The 19,722-nt window shown below is 40.6% G+C and overlaps 2 protein-coding genes across 3 annotated transcripts in view; one reads left to right on the forward strand and one right to left on the reverse strand.

Annotated features, from left to right (window-relative positions):
- Positions 1 to 4,400: 4,400 nt before the first annotated feature.
- On the reverse strand, positions 4,401 to 7,927 carry LOC122652769 (protein STABILIZED1-like). The gene is made up of 2 exons (XM_043846617.1): positions 4,643 to 7,927; positions 4,401 to 4,585 (listed from the first exon to the last, which is right to left on the reverse strand). The coding sequence occupies exon 1, from the start codon at positions 7,818 to 7,820 to the stop codon at positions 4,728 to 4,730; it is 3,093 nt and encodes a 1,030-aa protein (XP_043702552.1). The 5' UTR covers positions 7,821 to 7,927; the 3' UTR covers positions 4,401 to 4,585; positions 4,643 to 4,727.
- A 9,212-nt stretch (positions 7,928 to 17,139) lies between these two features.
- Positions 17,140 to 19,722, forward strand: part of LOC122652770 (V-type proton ATPase subunit a1-like) — a 53,907-nt gene continuing 51,324 nt past the window's right edge. For both annotated transcript variants that reach the window (XM_043846618.1, XM_043846619.1), the window contains exon 1: positions 17,140 to 17,483. In XM_043846618.1, coding sequence (XP_043702553.1) covers positions 17,343 to 17,483 — 141 coding nt within the window. In that variant the 5' untranslated portion in view covers positions 17,140 to 17,342. The remainder of the gene's footprint in view (positions 17,484 to 19,722) is intronic.

A 19,722-nucleotide genomic window follows, 5' to 3' on the forward strand; every position in this document is an offset into this window, starting at 1 on the left:
AGACAAGAGTCCTAATGGGAGTGTGATTCGGTATCGTGATGAGATCGTGACTCGATTCTTATCCCGTGATTCTCGGGTGGTGCTGACGTGGCGCTGTGATCTCCGGTGGGGCGTTATGGTAGCCTTCGTGGAGAGCTCGGCCTCGGCCTGTATGACCTGAGGGTCATCATTAGTTGTGTGAGCTTGGCCGCGCTATAGTGCTCCAATCGAGGCCGACCTGCGTAGGCTCGGACCATGGGGTCGACGGGCGTGCAACTCAGCCGTGATGGGGGATCTTTGGGTAGGTACTGATCTGCCGTGCCGTGCGGCCAGAGATCGGCCGAAGAGCTCGGCCTACTAGGTCGGCCTCGTCGGACCCGTACGAGTTCGGCTCAGCGTCCGGTTGACTTGGATGTGTCCGACGAGCTCGACCAAGCAGTAAGGTTTGTCGAAGATCAGGTCGGCCCGGTCTTCCGCTGAGCTCGGTTCGGTTCTTGGAATGACCTCGGCTCGGCCATGTGGCAGCTTCTGATTGGTGGGGTGTTTTATGCCTTATCACAACCATCCTAATCAACCTTAGCCTAATCAAACCCTATCCCCTACCAGTTTCAATCTTGGCGTGCTAACCACCTCAGGTCTGCACCACAGTACCCCCTGAGTGGATGACACGTGGAGGAAACACATCTAACGGTCACAATTTGAAAACTTCAAATTACCTCTTAACTTAACCGTGGTTACACCACCCCCTAGGCTAACCCTGGTAAAACCATTAACCCATCCTAACCTAACCCTGGTCACGACCAAGCCCTCATTCTCCCTTTCGTCTCCGAGTCTAGGACTCCCTTGTACGCTCCTTCTCCTTCTTCACAAAACACCAGTGCCCCACTCTCATCTCCTCTACAACCCCTCCCCAGTCCCCGCCCTCGTCTGTTCTTTCTCCCCATTTCTCTTTGCAACCCCCACCCCTTACACAGAAACGAGAGAGAGAGAACCCTCACACCCCTTGCAGAACAGTCAAACACGCACCACCCTCTGCAACTTCGCCCCACCTCATGCTTGCTCTCGCTACCCTTCCCTTCAACCCCAACCCACCTCCCGGGAGTCAAGGACCCCCTCTAAAACGTGCCCTCCCTCTCGCGCTCTCACTCTCCCTTTCCCTAATTCCAGCCTCCCCTTTTTTCCCTACCGCCCCAACCCCTTTGTGAAGAAGACGACGAAGAGATTGAATTAAAGAAGTGAGGAATTTCATTAAAAAACAAAAGAAACTCTAAAGATTGAAATAAAAAAGCGAGAGATAAGAAGGATTGAGGGATTGAATAAAAAATTAGAAAAATTGAGGAGGTTGGAAGTGAAATAAAACGGGATAGGTTACTAAAAGCTGTAGCTTGAATTGAAAACGGGAGAAGAAAAAAAATGAAAGTTGGACAACAAATTGGCTCTGCAACTAGTTTTAAAACCTATAGCTTGAATAGAAAACGGGGAAAAAAAAGAGAAAAACAAAAAAAAAACCATGATATCTAGATTACAGGAGTTTGGCTCCACTTCTTCCTCCTCGCATCATGAATTGGATGACCGAAATTGGCACTGCAACTAGTTTTAGTTAGAACTGATTTAACAGAGATTTCTGGGGGCCATTATTGTTTTATAATAGGATTAAAATCCACTATGAGGATCACCTCGGACAGACAAACAATCCAAATGGAAGAAAAAAAAAGAAAGGAATGCGGAACAGTCAAATTAAACCAGTTAGGCATAGAGGAGCGGTAATGGCAGGGGCATTACGGAGGGTTTGCAACAGTGATCGCAGCGGGGGCATAACGGTGCTGGAAGTAATTGCTATTGTAGCAGCTGAACCAAGGCCTCGTGGGGAGATGCAGAGCCACAGATGGCAATGTCGCCGGAGAAGATGTTCCCAAATAGTCCTATGTGTTGTCGGTGGGGAAGATGGAGTCTCACACAGAGACGAAGGGGAGAGTGAGGAAGGGCTTGGACGTGACCAGGGTTAGGTTAGGATGGGTTAATGGTTTTACCAGGGTTAGCCTAGGGGTGGTGTAACCACAGTTAAGTTAAGAGGTAATTTGAAGTTTTCAAATTGTGACCGTTGGATGTGTTTCCTCCATGTGTCATCCACCCAGGGGGGTACTGCCAGGGAAATTGTAGATCGACAACTTGAGAGGAGAAAAATCCATGTCAAGGGTCGTGAGAGTTGAGGGTGTTTTCACATTCGCGTTTTTTTACAAATCTGTTTGCGAACATGAAAAACAACTTTTTTTTGCTTTATCAAAAGTGCTCACTGAACACTTTTTGAACCGAAACTGCTCTCCGTGAGCAAAAAAACAGACCAGCATGCCAAACGCTATTCTGCTCGCAATCTGCCCCCAATGAGCAAGAAATCAATGAAATCACTTCCAGAGAGTTACCAAACACAGCCTTATTGAGGGGTAGACGACTGACTCAGAAGCTTCAAATGAAATGAGAGTTTCACAGAGATGGTCAATTCTAATTTCACGGATTGCAATCTAGGATACAACTCACTCAAACACTATCCAAGTCTTGGATAGGGAATCCTGGATTCTAATCCAGAATTGAGCATCTTGGATTGCTTACCAAATACCCCCTTAGAACCCAAATCCTTTTATCCATGTTATTAGAAGAGATATAGGTATCTTAGAGTAAAAGGGAAAGGTTTTGCTACTTCTCCCTCCTTAAAAGTACGAAATAAAATAACAAGAAACCACGAGCTGGAATTTGTGACCAGACGAGAGATATAACATTGGAAAGGGGTCCATTAATGAGCACTCATACCACAAGGAGTTCCCCCAAACACTAGTTTCCCCATTCCCAATATCATATGCCAGCCAACTAAGAAGAAGAGGAAGACACAACTAATGCTCCCTAGGAGGGCTTTCAATCCTATACGAAATAATACAAATATGTTAGTGAGAGACAGGCTCTATATATGCTTAGATGCATCTGCTTTTACAAAGACAGCTTTCAGGAGCTGTTTGATTTGGCCTTGCAAATCCAATTTCAGCTAATTTGCTCTCTCCTATAGATTCAACCTCTTATTGAGGGGTAGACGACTGACTGAGAAACTTCAAACGAAATGAGAGCTTCACACAGATGGTTATCATATCTAAATGGCTTGGAACGAAAATAAAATTGCAGGAGCAACTCCTAATCGAATGCAGATCGTGGTTCATGATTGCCAGCATCATATGCAGGTTAAAGTTTTTAACAGTGCTTCTGATGAGAGGACACATCAGCAGTTGAATCAATGGATATAGATGCAAGGTTCAGTAAAAATGAGGGTGCAGCATTGGGTGTCATTAATAAAGCTGATACTGGTTGCTTTCATTTATACAGATGGAAGTCATGGAACCATCATTGACTCACAAGAAAGATTGAATACAGAGACTATCATGCCCCAGAATTAATAGTGGTTAAGATGAGGTTTCCTAATATTGTTTTGGAGATGGGACTCTAAGGAGGTTTTTGATATGGTCAAATCAAGGCTTATTGGACTTCCTCATGCTATTTTGAACAGATTTTTGGATGTCTAAAAATTAAAAAATGTTAAATAATTCTGGGTAAGTAGGTGATCTAAAAACACGGTGGCAAAACTCACTGTTTGCATTAGAACTCCTATAGGTGGATGTCCATCATATTGGACTGGTTGGAGGTCGCTATCCTTGGTAATAACTGATGTTGATATGGTCGGTTGATATATGCCAAAGCTGGGGGGAGGGGGGAGACTTATCCTTGTTTCTTAGAATAACAAAGAAGGGAATTGTACATCCAAAAAGGCAATAAAACAGAGGGGGAAGAAAAGACGACGACATAAACAGAACATCAGTAATAACAGTAAACTACAAAAGGGAAAAAAAAAAAGAAGCAAGATATAGGATCACATACATTCACATTGCTTTCTGTTTCTTCTTAATGTCCACTTTTTCAAAGGATGACAGACATAAAATCGGCAAACAACAAAGATGCTATATGGGTTCAACTCTTGGAATCAATTTATAATATTTGTTGAATTAAAGGGTGCTTATTATAAACAGCAAGTAGCATAACTTTCATTGGACTCAGTTAAGACCGGGGGGGGAGGGGGGGTTTGAAGTGATAGATCAAAAAATACTCCACATTTCCAGAATTGGCGACAGAAAGTAGATGCATCCTAGTAGCCTAAGAAGTAAAAATCAGCTTTTGGGACTTAGATCTGATTTTGTAACCATTTTGTTTCAAGTTTTTCACTCCAGGATAGCTTATGATCCAAATATCAAGGCATATGAGAATGATCATCTAAGAAGCAGCAGTATGAAGTATATAGCATGCACAACCAGAGAAGGCTATTAACAACTTTTTGTTTTTTGGTTGATACATAAGGCCATTGACAATGGTGCAACACAGGAAGATACTTGAAGATCAGAAAGTGACATCCAATCCATTAATGACAAAAATTAATCACCATACCAGGACGGTATTTTCATTAGAGCTGCAGAAGTCAACTGATTTGAAGAGAACTAACATACTTCATAAGAAAATTGAGATTATCAAAAGATATCATAGAGAAGATATTCTAGCAATAATGCGAGCCAGACTTCTGTCATAGAGAGAAACCATAAGGTTGCAATAAAAGGAAAAGAATGACATGGCACACCTTTCACCAAGTCACTATTACAGTTCCAAGAAACAACTGAATAGCCAGGTAATAGAAAAGTCCAAATCCGGATACTTATGAAATTCTAGAGTTTGGTACTCTCAGCAGAATTCTCCTCCTTTCCTAGGGCGACCACAACTTTCTTTAGGATAGCTTCTACTGGCTGGTGAGAATTCTCCACAGCCTTGGAAATTGCCTGCCATCGCTCACCATGCTTTGGTTCTGCCGCAATACATCTCTTTAAGACATCTTTTTGGTGCTCTTCATTTCCATGTTGAAGCTCAAACTTGTAGTACAAAGCCCAGAAATCCCCAATATCCGGTGCAAGTGTTACTGCCCTATTCAGCCAGTTTCTTGCTTTCTCCACCTTCCTGTCATGCCAAAACAATTTTGCCACAGCAGCAATGACATGGGGATCATGGTCACACCGCTTGAGTGCATCAGCACTTTTCGTTTTGCGTTGGGGACGTGGGGCCATCTCAATTGATGCTGCCCATAGGATACCACTGGTGGGGCATTCTTGCAAACCCTTTGCCATCAGAATATCAGCTTCCTTCTTATGTCCATGCCTTAATTCAGCTCGAACTGCTGCAAGCCAAAGTTCAGGATTTTGAGGATTCTTCTTCCTGGCCATAGTAAGAATTGCTCGTGCTTTGCTCAGTCCATTCATCTTCTCCTCGAGATTAGCAAGGGAAAGCCAAAGAGGAATGTGACTGGGGCAATGCTTTAGACCTGACTCATAAGCTTCCTTGGCTTGCTCCAAGCAACCAAGACGGTCCTCCAGCTGTCCAAGCATAAGCCACAATTTGAAGAACGAAGGGAAACGTCTCAACCCCTCTTCAAGCAAGCTCCTCTCCTCTGTGGTGTTCCCCAATTCTCTCTCAACAATGGCTGATTTCATCCACACCCTCTCTGTGCCTCCTCTTTCTCGAGCTTTAGCAAGAAGCATTCTTGCTCGCTCAGGTTCATGGTTCTCAAACTCCAGCTTGAAAGCCGCAAGCCAGATTTCCTCAGAGTTGGGAATGGCAGCATAGGCTTCCTGGAGAATAGCTCGAGCAGCAGGAACATCTCCCGCAAGCCACTTCTCTTTGGCACCCATCAACCATAGGACCTCGGCCTGTGGTCTATACGTCACTGCCTTCCGGAGTAGAGCATCAAGAGATTCCCTGGTCCCATGACTCTTCTCAAGCTGTGCTGCTTTGAGCCATATACTCTTCTTGGTTAGGAACACGGTAAGAGCATGAGCATAGATAGCTCGAGCAGTCTCAATGGAACCCCTCTTCTTGCACTCCTCGGCATCAGCAACCCATGTCCTCTTTCGATCTTCTTCCTCAACACCAATGCCAATGGTGTTACGAATTATAGCCTGGCAAGTTGCCACAGATCCAGCTCGCTCTGCAGCTTCAGCCTCTTTCATCCAGGCTTCTCTATCGATCACCAATCCTTCCCTTTGCAAGGCCCTGATACCTCTCTCTATTATCTTCCCAACCATAGCAGTATTACCATTAGCCTCTTCAAGCTTGGCAGCTGTAATCCAGATAGCTGGCTCCTTTGAGAGCTTCTCTCTTGCCCTATTAAGAACCTTTTTTGCATTATCATAAGTTTCCAACCTTGCAAGAGCAAGCCACAGCTCAACATGCAAAGGACAACACTCCACAGCTCTCTGAAGCAAAAGCCTAGCATCCTCCTCATTGGCCAACTCTACAACGGCTTTCCAGAGCCTAACAGAATCAGGGTTATGCTCGAGCCCCTTCCTCAAGACCCTGCTCTTGCTTATATCATTATCCTCCAGCTTCGCAGCCTGCATCCACAACTTCACTGAGTTTGGGATAGCCTTCGCACCCTTAGCAATCACAGCCTTAGCTTCTTCCATATTCTTATTATTCTCTCCACCAGCCAGCCTACATGCTTCCAACCATACATCTTCATTCTTGGGGCACTCCTCACAACCTCTCTGTATCAATTGTCTAGCTACTTGAAGCTTCCCTGCAACTTCCTCTAGTCTTGCGGCTGCAATCCATCCTGGAGGGTGTTTCGGGTTCGTCTGCGTTACAGACTTGAGCAGCAACCTAGCCTTTTTTATGTCCGAAATCTCAGCATCACTTGTGATCTTCATACTCTTGAGGTCAGTGAGATAACCCTTCGGATCAACAACCGTTAACCCTGAGACAGAGTCAGATAGCCTATCCAACTTCAACGACAACACAGTCCCTCTCCCTTCTCCCACGGCTGTTAAATCAGTAACAGGAGTCTGAGACCATGGAGTCTCGGAACCACCTGCAATCCTGCTCTTAGGATCCAACGCTGTTACGTGCTCCTTTTCCTGCCTAGCCTTCTCAAGCAGCGTATCAGGCACTGGCACGAAACTCTCGAACCGCTTCTTCTTATTCCTCAACGAGTAATCACCAATCTCAGGAATGCTATCCCACTCATCTACAGACAAAGAATACAACTTCCTCTTCAAATCCGCGAACTGCTCCGTGATCTTAGGATTAGAAGCCCGATACTTCTCGATCTCCTGCTTCAACCTAGCTTCTCTCCGGTCCTTCCTTCTAGAGTCCATCCTTTTATCGATGCTTTCCCAAACAGCATCTGCCTCCCTATCATCCTCGTCATACTCCGCAGAAGCAAAAAGCCCAACATCGTTCCCCTCAAACTCATCAAACTTTTGGTTCTCATCATACCCTTTCTCGTCCGCTTCGTCCTCTTCCTCCTCCTCGCCCCCAGTACCTTTGCCCCTTCCCCTCCCAGCGCCAGCAGCACCAGCAGCGCCGCCAATTGTAGTGGCGGAACGATCGGGGAGGTCAGGGGCAGCTCTGGCAGGACCAATATCGGAACGGGTGGTGAAACCTGTGGCACCACGACCAAGACCCGCCACATAGTTGGGAGGAGGCTTGGAGTTGAGGAATTCCAGTCTGGGTTTCGGGGGGACAGGAGCTTGCATACCTCCCAGAAGAGGAGAGAGGAGGGCTAGGGTTGAACAGGATCCAACACCGAGATCAGAAACGTTCGTTGACTCATCGCCAATCAATCGTCGCGGCGACAAGAAGAGGCGCTGTAGATTAGCGGGAATGCCACACTTCTCTTCAATCACGAGCTTTAAGGCCCCAAGCGTGGTGGAATTTGGATTTACGTTTAATATTAGTGTTTTGTTGTCGAGGCAAGTCACGAAAACCATGGTCACCACCGGTGAGAACCTGAGACTCGAAAGAAACCAGTAATAGATGCGAATAGATGGTAGAAAAGCATTCAGAAACCGAACTATCGAAGAATCAAGAGACTTTATGCTGCCTTGAATGAAATTTATTATAGATTAGGAACAACCCGTTCCTTCAATTTCTCAAACCAACAAAACCCTAGCTTTGACTTGAAGCTTAGAGAGATAGAGATAGAGATAGAGATAGAGAAAGAGAAATAACCAACAGAATCGTATCTTGGCTTCAGGTCACCGCCTGAACTCTTTTAACTTTAATCATCCCGAACGCGACAAGGCTGCGTTTGGATGTCAATGAAAATAAAAGGAAAATAAAAGTTTAAATTACAAGATTGGACACTTTTGGGGTTTAACAAGATTATACAAAATTGGGTTTGATTTTACAAAATTAGTCAGTGTTTTTCTCTCTTATTGGACAGTTTTACCCTTGAGGGCAGTGAAAGGGAAAAAATTATCACCTTTAGTTCCCTGCCCGGCCAGTTCCTAGTTCCTCGAATAGGGGGTGGTGGATCCGACCCGGGCAAGGATAGGGTGGTCATTCCAGCTCCCCGTGGTAGACGAACTGGGGAATTGGATCGGGCAAGGAACTGAAGAGGATAAAAATCCATGAAGGAGGCCGTCGTCTTCTTTGTACCGCCGCCAGAGAAGCCCTACCCATCCCTTCTTCCTTCCTCCTTCCTACAATCCCACCCCTACCCCCTGGATTCAGCTAACCCCGATGAACATAAATCAGATATGGACGCAAAACCAGAGATATCTGCGCCAAAGCATCAATCCCCGGTGAAGATTCCAACCGTGAAAAGCAGTCGTTCAACGATTCTAATTTGATCAATCCGAAGTTTCTGAATCTAGAGCAACATTTTAAAACTTAGGGGTGGGCACTGGTCAATCTCCATTGATTTCGATTGGAATCAGTTGGCATTCGTCAGAATCAAGCACACTAATTCTCAAACCCTCCTCCATTCCTCTCTCTCTCCTTCTTATCCTTCTCAGATCCAAGTTCTCCGAGATGCATCTCTCAATGCTAAAATTGGTGGGGTTGCTTCCCTTTCATCGATTGAACTGAATGAAGCGATTGCCTCTAATTAAGGGTGTCAATTGGGACGGTTCCCGGTATTTGGGATGGGACGATACGGTATCGGTACCAAAAGTGCCAATCCCAATACCGTCCCATTTAGTTAACGGGACCAAACCTAGATCCCAGCCCCAATTACTAGTGGGTTGGGACGGTATCGGTTCTTAAAAGGTTCTAGGCACTGTAGAAAAAGAGATAAGAAGTTTAATTGTTTCTAACAAGGCGGGTTTATTAGTGTTGTGGAATTTTTTCACTATCATGAAATCTAAGTGGTCTATTGCTTTTTATAAAGCAACTTAAATTATGAAATCATAGTTTTACTTCTTCAAACTCCCTAAGATCACATGTAATAAGCTTCTCATTTTTTTTTGAATTTAGAGAAGTCCTATAAAATGGAAGAATCCCGTTGTGTTTCCTCTTTGATTTTCCCAAACAAAACTCTATTTATCACACATGTCACATGGTAGTATGGTACGAAGTACGAAGTGCAAAAAGGAAGAACCTGGTAGATGTAGTTGGTCGAGGGAGGAGGGAGCAAGGAGTAGCACTGTAGCAGGTTCTGTGATGAGAGACTTCAAGCTACGGCTATTGACCTGTTGTTTCTCTTCGTATTGGACAATTAGTGGAACCCTAATGAATCGTAATTCTTATACCCTTTTTTTAAATAAAAAAAATCTTATATACTCTTTGTTTTAAAACGATACTAGTCGGTACCATCCGGTACCTAATAGGTATTTCGGTACTGGTACCATTGGGAATCCCGTCCCAGAACCGTCTCGTCCCATTTATCATTTAGTACCAAAATCAGATACCAGTACTGTCCCATTTACTAATGGGACGGTCCGGTACCGGGTTTTACCAGGACGGTATTGGGACAGTTCTTGGTTCCGATCCCAATTTGACACCCTTACCTCTAATGTTGCAATTTTTTAAATTTTAATGGCTGCTTTGATATGGTCTGAAACAGGTCAAGGTTTGAAAGATGATCGGATTTGAACTAGTGGGATTGGCCGATTCCAATTGGTCCATACTGGAGTTCTAGGGTTAAAGTATATATTGGCCAATTTTGACGAATTCCAATATGATCCTAATTGATTCCAATTCAATTCAAATAGAGGATTGGATCGGAATAGTCTAGGACAAATCCATATTCGTTCTTTTAAACCTTAAATCAGGAACACATATCCAGTCTAGCCGAACCACTTGATCAATGGTCAATATATCAGTTTGTCGAACAACGATTGACATCCTTAATTGAACAATTGGACCATCAGTAAAGTAGTGAACCAAATGATTGTAGTCTATAGACCAATATCGATGTAGTTCTTTAAAGGGTCATTCAATTTTGATTGAAATTTATAGGCGTTAAATGGAAACTATAACTTGACTTCATTGTATCCCTTGATTACGCATGAAAGTTAATCAACAAAAGATTGAAGAGGCATCAAATTTGAGAGTCGCCACTGAGTAGGGTCTAAGAGTCTTAAAAAACACAAATTGACTCTATGACCACCCAATGGGGGAATTGGTCGAATCATTGATCTAAGAATGGGTCAATATTACGGTCCAAAGAAGGTGTTAGGCACCCCGGTCCACACAGTTATATTGGTCTTCCTATTACTTGGCTAAACTAACTATGACATATGCGATTAAATCAACTACATAAAAGTATAGAAAGTAAAAGCTAGGGTTTAGAACCATATACTCAAAGGTTTGATTGCAAGGTTAGTATACTAAATTTAATATGAGATAACATGACAATGATCTTGCAATGAGGACTCAAACCCCAACTTAGTAACTTAAAATATATGAATGCATGAAAGATGGACAGAAATCATGAAAATGTAAAGGAATCAATTAAGAGAGAATAACCCTAATCCCTATGATGAAAAGATATAACAAAATAAACATGAAAATTTGTGCACAATAAAATACAACAAAAATTACCAAAACACCCTAAGGAGAAAATCAAGCATAAAAAAATTTAAAAAAATTTCTAAAAATTCCTACAAAACAAGATTCATCATTCGGTAGAACCAACCGTGAAAATCACAAAGGAAAACACTAAAAACATGGATTTGATCAAAACCCTAAAAAAACTGATGAAAAATCATGAAAGAAACGACAGCATAAAGCATGCAAGCAAAACGCGGATCAAACTAATGATGCATGAAATGCTAATGTAAATTAAAACATGAACAACATATAAGGAAAACCTAGATCTAACATGTGAAATGACGCATGAATGTAAGGATGACCCCTAAGATATGCAAGCATACTATCATGATCAAATACCAAGATGACAATATAAACTATATTTGACCCTTGGACTACCACGCAGTAGTTTGATTGCTTTCCAACAATCTTTGATTTTGAAGTTGGTAAAGACCCACCCTTGTTTCATGAATGAGTCCCCGGGACCCAAGACATTGGCTTCCGCCAACAATGAACTATGTTGGATCGTATCCCACGCATATTCTACATTATAGCCGATTCAACTTCCGCTTCCGGGAGATCAGAGAAATGAGGAACATAACCAATACAGGGAACAAGGGAACACCGGACCATATCAGTTGACAATATAAACTACATACTTTTTTTTTTTTAATGAGAAAAAGTGAATTTTATAAATTAGGAGGGTAATAAACATGAGTCCAAGAGAGAACAAGTATCAGTTCTATGAGTTAGTCTACTATAACACTTTAGCCAATCACGGAGAGAAGGTTCAGTAAGAATTGAAAAAGACACCCCTTTGACACGATCCACTATTTGCAAAAAGAGGTTCAAAACTTCCAAAGGCCAGGGAGAACAGGATGGAGTTGGAAGAAGTCCTGGTAACACCGGATCGGAACACCAAACTTCTTTCAGCTTCACACCTCTCTTAGTGGCAAGGTCCAAACCATAGAGGATCCCAGTTAATTATGGTTCCAGAGGATGTCTAGATTTAATCTGCCCTGCAGCCAACAAAAAGGGTTTTCCATCTAGCAAAATGCAAAAAGCCCAGCCAGAGTAATCTATACCTCCTATGACTCTGGGTTCAAACCCTGCGCATAACAAAACAGGAGAATCTAAAGTAGGTAAACAAATATTAGGACATGAAGATATAATGTTATCACTACATAGTACAGAATCCAAATTAATTTTAGGGGGAGGCCAAATGTAAATCCGTCAGCCATTGTTCAATTTTCCGCAATGCGGAAAGGGGATCAGGCTTAACAGCATTAAAAATAAAATTGTTTCTAACAGACCAAACAACATAACAAGTTATTATGAAAACAGAGAAAAACCAAATGAGAGAATTCTTATCAAGCCGGCGGCTAAGAAAAGTCAAAATGCAAAAATGACCGATAGGGGGGAAGAAATGAATTGCGTCCTCAGACCCAGTGGACCAGCTGCCCAAATATGTTTAACCTAATCACAGGAGAGGAAGATATGCCAGAGGGTCTCATTACAAGTGCCACAAAGAGCACAAGTGGGATCAACCTGATTCCATTTCAAAACAAAATCCTTAACCGGAAGCCCTGTATGTAATACACGGCAGAAGAAAACTTTAAACTTAGGATGAATATTAAGCTTCCAAAAAAATTTCCACCATGTGGTACAAGAGAAATCATTTAAAGAAGAACAGGAAAGAAAATGTGTCACTTTTTTTGTGCCGAAACGCCCATCTTTAAACAAAGAACACCACCATAAATCAGTAGTATTAGAACAGAGGATGCTACAGATATTAGACACATAATTAGGGACTGTGCATCTAAGCAACCCCTCGTTCCAAGTGGAGGCATTAATGAAGAGGTTAACCTTTTCAGGGTATATCCACTGGGATTTAGAAGGTTTGATAGTAAATTGGGGAATTGAGGGTATCCAAGAGTCAGTCCAGAAATAAGTATCAGCTCCATTTCCAATCTTCCTTAACGAGAATGATTGGAGCGGCTGAATAATCTTGGTTAGACTATTCCAAATCCAGGAACCCCTCTTCAAACGAGTACTAGGATGAAAAAGTGAAGTGTGAGGGAAATACTTAGCCTTTAGAACTTTGGCCCAAACCGAATGATTTTCAATCAAAAGCCTCTAACCTAATCGGAGGAGAAGAGCCATGTTTTGCACACGAGCTGGCCAAAAGCCTAACCCACCCAGAAACGTAGGAGAGCACAACTGTTTCCAAGACACCGCAGAGGCCTTTCTTTTGTCTTGGCTATCCCCACACCAAAACTATATTTGACCCATGGACTACTATCACATGATATATCAAGAATCAAACAAATCAACGTGCATCCTACGAAAAAAAATCAATATGCATGAGAATCATCATGATTAGCTAAAGAAAACATGAAAAATAACATGCTACCCTCCATAAAAGGACCTAATATAAAAATACATAAGAGGGAGATAAGATGCTACATTCGAAGAAAACAACATCATCTATGGTGGGACTGTAACATATCAAAATGAAGCACCTAAAGAAATCTACCATTGACTCATCATGTAATTAATGGGGAAAAAAAAAAACCTAGCCTAAGCTTACAAGAGAAACATGAGATAAATATGCAAAACCAAACCTAGGAATGCGAAGAAAGATGAAAGCGAATAACAATCATGACTAAATGACATAAACCCTAATCTAACAACATCATAAAATGATAACTATGGGTGTATAACCACTATCTAGAGAAATAGTATCACACACCCCTTAGGGTATGCAAATCAAGTAAGAAAAGAAGACAAGATAAGAAGGAGATCATATCGAAATCGGTTAGATCAGCCCAAAATTTCTCTATCCCTAAATTTTGGAATGGGATCGATCAATCTAGATCAGTTAGAAATGGGGTCGACATTGGCCATTCTGATCTGAATTGGCTGATTCGATTCCAATTTTTTAAACCTTGCTTTCTAAAGCAATCCAACGATGCTGATGGTCATGGTAAATAAATTCATCATCCACGTGTGCAAAGAGAAACATTAATCCAAAACAAATCTGTTCTACCCAAAACTATGGTTGGAAACCAATGTTGACTCAAGCGAGTCACCCAAATCGAGTGAAAAAAAAAATCCATGAAACCTGGTTAAGAGTATGAAGACTCATCCAAATTTAGTATACGACTAAACCAGGTCTGAGTCAGTCTGAGTTTTTATTGACAACCTTTTGCCTGAATCATGTGAAACTCATTGATTTTTTTTTTTAATTGTTGCATATACTATTTATAGATCATAAATTTGGTCTACAACTAAACACAACTCTAGAATTTTTATTTATTGCCATCTCGGTTTTTTTCTTCTTCTTCTCATCTTTGAAGCATCCATAACCTCAATCCCTCTTCACTCGCAGAAGGAGAAGAAGTAAGATATATTAAAAAAAAAAAAAGAATCGCCCAACTAACCATGTTTTGAAAAGGACGAGGCAAGTAAAAAACTGGTTTTCCAATCTAGGTCAGGATTGGTATCGACTTTTAGATTGAGTACCGGTCCGGATCACATCATAAAAAACTTGTAGGCCGATCCGGACCAATACAAACTGCTACTGGGTTGATAGGAACCTATACAGGCTGATACTGGGTCAATCTGGTCCGTATAAAGTCTGATCCCAAAAAGTGACATTTTCAAGCATTTTAGGCTAATCTTGATACCAATTCCTATAACATTGGCAACCTATGCTACTCTCGACTCTTCCACAACAACACAATTACCTTGTCATCTTTTTTTTTTTATTTGTTTATCTACTTCTCTCAAGTTTTGGGGTCAAACACTTGATCGATCTAATCTTGCTTTGTGTTGAAAGCTTGTGTCTCTCATTGTCTTATAACTCATTTCCTTCTCCTCCTCCTCTGACGTTTTTCATGTAGAATCCATAACGTTTTTGGCTCATCAACAACCGTCTCAAAACATGGAATTGGGGATCAAGTGGTGATCAATTGGTTCTCTTCAATAGAATCAGTCCCAAGAACCCTTGAATCAGCATTCAGACCTGAAAACTTAGTGATTTAGGGTTTTATGGCATGAATCGGTCGATTCATTGATCCAATTCTCGATTTTGCAACCGCATCAATGACACCAGTCACCTGAAAAAATTTTACGATCCCGTTGCCAACGAGGGAACAATGTTTTTTTGTTCAACTAAACTAACAACGAACCAACAATAATATGATGATTTTTTTTTTACGATTCCGTTGTCAAGAATCATTACTTGTGGGAATATTTTCTGTCATTTATATGGGTACCCTAACACCCTCTTTCTATATCTCTCTCCTCCTCACATGAAATGACTTCTCTACCCCTTATGTACAGAACCATTTCTTCACTCCTCATTGGTGCGCTCCCTGTTCCACTTGCTCAGAGAAGCCTCTCCCTTTTCTTATTTACATCCGTATCTAATTTTTCAAAATATACAATTAATCACATTTTCAATATTGTGGCAATGTCATTTGTAGTGTTTAATCATATTAGTGTATTTTATTTTGAATTATAGTATTTTGCTTTTCTTAATGCATTCATAATTAAAAACCATCAACTTCTATGAGTGTCATTTTTATTTAAAAAAAAAAAAAAAACTTATCTGAGCATTATGTAAAAATATATTTGAATTGTGGTATTTTTCATAACACAACTCGATACCCATTTAAGGCGTGAAAATTTATAATCTTACATTTTTTTCCAACGATGGTCAATCTTTCTAATATAAAGAAATTTTAAGAATAAAAAGAAGGACAATCAAAGAATATGTCAAATTTAACTATACATACAGAGAAGTCATTAATTAAAATTATCTTTTGCCCCCAAAAAGATAAACGCTGTCTTTAGCAATTTAACTCTAAAATATCAATTAGAAGAGGACACAAACTATAAGTATACACAGAGCATTAAAAGACTCCATCAATCCAAGCAGATCACAGTATTTTAAAGCATGAACCAAATGTCATGCACCAAATATAATGCCTAGCTAGAGCTACAACCACATAGGAAATTTTGTAATTCACGTTATCTCCCATAATCCCATTACAAAAATCTCCTATGTGGATTCCAATTTTTCTTCAATCACATGACATCTATATTATTCTTTTAACTCCCTAATATTAATGGTTTAGATTCTTCGATTTTTCAGATCATCTACTTCGTGGTTTGCGCTGTTGTAAAATACGCCAAAATATTTGATCTTGTAGCAATCTTATTGAGGGAGATGACAGAGTTATACCATCTCACATTTATTTTTGGGGAAGATATTCGTACACAAAGATTCTCCCATCGATTCTGTCAAATAAAGGATGCATGAACGTTTATGACATTTTCGGATGGGCATTTATAGCGATTTGACTACATTTAATATCGATTGTGCACATGCACGACCGTACATGAAAACTTTTGTTTTTGATTATTTTGTTTTTTTTTTTTCATAAAAAAGGAGGCAGTGGAATAAAATTTTCGTTGTTCTAGACGATATTTCGAATGAACCAATAATTGAATACCAAGCCCAAACATGTTTTGGCTAGGATGGAGACTCGTATTTATGGAATCTGCAAAATAATCCGATGGATAACCCCAAAGATTCAACTCATGAATCCATCTATGAATGTTCCTTGAGATTCACATTAGGTTGGGGGTGTTCTGATCGCAAATACACAAATCTCTCTCCAAACAAATAAAATAACATGTGATTGCCAGTATAGTTTTCTTTTTCATAGATTATAGTATCAATCGGCATTATCAAATTGCTATAAGAAGGGGTAATTTTAAATCTATACATTAGAGGGTAAAAACTAATAATAACACAAAAATTCAATCACATAATCACATCACCACTAATCTAAGGAAAAAATTAATCCAAAAGAAATCTACAATAAAATTAGAGAAATAGAGCGATGCTCAAGTAAATGCCCATCCTAAAGTGAAGAAGGGGCATGACGCATGCCTAGCCACCCTTACCCACACATTTACTAAGAATAAAGATTATATGGATAACACGTCGGACTTCGATTACTCTCTAACATGGCACTTTCCCAGCACCCTCACGGCCTCACTACCCTTTTTTTTTATTTTATTTTTTTATTTAATTTTTTTATTTTTTTGGTAGAAGTTTCTTATATTGTCCTTGTCGGTACTGTGGAAAACCAGAGACCGTAACCATTAGGCTTTTACTCCTTTGAATTTAACCCTCCTCAAATAGCACTCGATTCACATATTTTTATCACCCAAGTATTCCTCCTCACATTTATTTTAGCTTTGAGAATGACGCGAAATTCCCGATTCTAACGGCAGTTGCAACTTGCAAAGCAAAAAAACTGAAAATCTGGGTACCGAGAATAACCGAGACCGAGAGAGAGAGAGAGAGAGAGATAGAGAGAGAAAGAGAGTGAAGAGGGGTGTCTTTCAGATCTGAAGATCTAAACTCGCGGGAGGGAGAGGTTCTCTGTTTATGGAAAATGGAGTTCTTCGACAACTTGCCAGCCATGGATCTTATGCGTTCGGAGAAGATGACCTTTGTTCAGCTAATAATACCTTTCGAATCTGCTCATAGAGCCATCTCTTATCTCGGCGAACTCGGTCTTCTCCAATTCAGAGATGTAAGAATATATCTTTTTTCACTAGTATAAGATTCTTATAAAATTTTCGGTTTCATTTCATTTTACGTTAGATTCAGTTTTTCCCCCCCCCTTCCTCTCCGTGATGAGCGCTGGAATTTCGGTTTACGTTGATTTCTTGTTAAATAAATTGGATTGTTATAGTAATTTGGTTGACTTAGAGAGTCTCTGGTACAATGAAAAAGGAAAATGTTCATCCGGATGTAATTTACCTTGGGATCTCATTGTCTCTATACCTACCAATTGGTTTGCTGTGATGGATGTTTTGGCGTTGTGAGAAATTAGCTTGTATTTGAATGCACTTTGTGGCGGTTTACATTTACCTGCTCTAGATCTAGGCTGATGTGTTTGTTATAGGAATTCAGATGAATGCAAACTTGCAGGAGCACCAGAGGAATGGTGCTGAATTTGAGGATATACATATTAATGAAGATAATGTGAAGGTTGTTAAAGGAAGTGGATCAAAATCTTGGAATATCCTCCAATGAATGACTCTTTGCATACATACGATGGCTCAATGGTTGGATCAGAGGCTCACAGCTATTTATCCTCACAAAATCACTTAAGGCATAAAAATGATCTCTAGCTCAAGTCCATGTGTCAACCACATCATGGAGGGAGTGGAAGGATGAAGAGTACTTCAAGCAGCTTACAAATGCACCCAAAACTCAAATAGGTGAATTCAATTACTGCCTTAAATTAGTTGTTTAGCATCACAAAGTTGCCGAGTCAGTAAAAACTTTTGAGATTCTTGGTGAATTTTGGATTTTCTTTAATCAAGGAAAGCCTTTAATCCTCGACCAGTAGGCATGAATCACCTCCTTCAGATCTGTCCTTCTCAGACTGGTGTATGAGGTTAAGATTCAAATGTCACCAGTCCATTGTCACATGCACTTTATCAATTGGAGCCAAGAAAATTCTGACGGTAAAGAAATATTGGGAAGATGGATGTGTTGTCATCACTGGGTTTGCAAGGTTTATTCCAAGAGAGTTTTTTTTTTTTTTTTTTGGGGGGGGGGGTGGAGAAGGGGGAATGAATGAGTACCAATTACACTAGTAGATGTCTGTCTTGGAGTTCCAGCTTGGTCAACCAAAATGCAAATCACAATATGCAACTTCTGCAGCTGTCACAACTTCACAGATTTATATGCTGTCCTAGTTTATCATGCAATGCATGGATGAGATCCACTAAAAAAAATAAGTCCATTCAAGTTTTCACCATTATACTTCTTTTAAGAAAACTTTCGTAGTGATATCCCTTTTCTAATTAAGATTCCACTTCTGTATGTGTGACAGTGTGAGGTAGTCAGCTACAATTGCCAGCATATACCTTTTGATGCAGGAGTATCTTGATTCTTGAACTTCAAAAAATGGTTTTTATTCTTTAGAAAATACATTTGAACTCTGGGGAAGTTGTGGATATTTAGATTTTTATGGCTTAATTTTATGTTCAAATGTTGAATTGTCATTCGAGTTACACCTCTAGAAACCCTAATCATACCCTTATAGTCAAGGTTCGAGAACTCGCGAGATCTCGCCGAGATCTCGCCGAGGTTTCTCGGTTTTGGGCAAAACCGAGTCGAGTTCCTAGTCGGTACAAAAACTACAATTTCTCGACCGAGATCTCGCCGAGATCTCGAGATCTCGCCGAGATCTCGGTGATATCTCGAAGGTGAAAATCATGGTTTTTTTAGTACAAAAAACCAATATCTCGCGAGAGATCTCGCGAGATCTCGCGAGATCTCACTGGGCCCAAAGATGCTAGTTAGTTGTATTTAGCCCAATTTTCACCCAAAACCATTTCCAACATAAGAGAGAGCAGAACAGAAGTTCTTAGGCTCTAAACCAAGGGGAAAAACCTCTCCTTCAAATTTCTTCTTCTTTCTTTCGATTGTTGGATGGAATGCAATCGTTTGGAGTTAGATTGAAGTGCCAAAGTGAAGATTCAAGTGCCAATTTGGAGCATCATCACCTATTTGCAAGATTTCAAAGGTGTTTTCTATTTCTTCCCCAAATCTATTTTTTCCAAAAAAAAATTTTGTAATCCTTGTTAGATTCATGTGGTTTTAATATATGTTGAACATCTTTGCCCGATCTATCACTTCATGGAGTCGGATTTTTTTTTCAGTTAATAAATTATTTATTATAACAGTCAAAGCTCTAGGTCAGGTGTTGGGCATACATTCCTAGTCCCAAACCAGTCATACATGCCTCAAACTCA

This window comes from Telopea speciosissima, chromosome 2 (genome assembly GCF_018873765.1).
Source record: "Telopea speciosissima isolate NSW1024214 ecotype Mountain lineage chromosome 2, Tspe_v1, whole genome shotgun sequence".
NCBI lineage: Eukaryota > Viridiplantae > Streptophyta > Magnoliopsida > Proteales > Proteaceae > Telopea > Telopea speciosissima.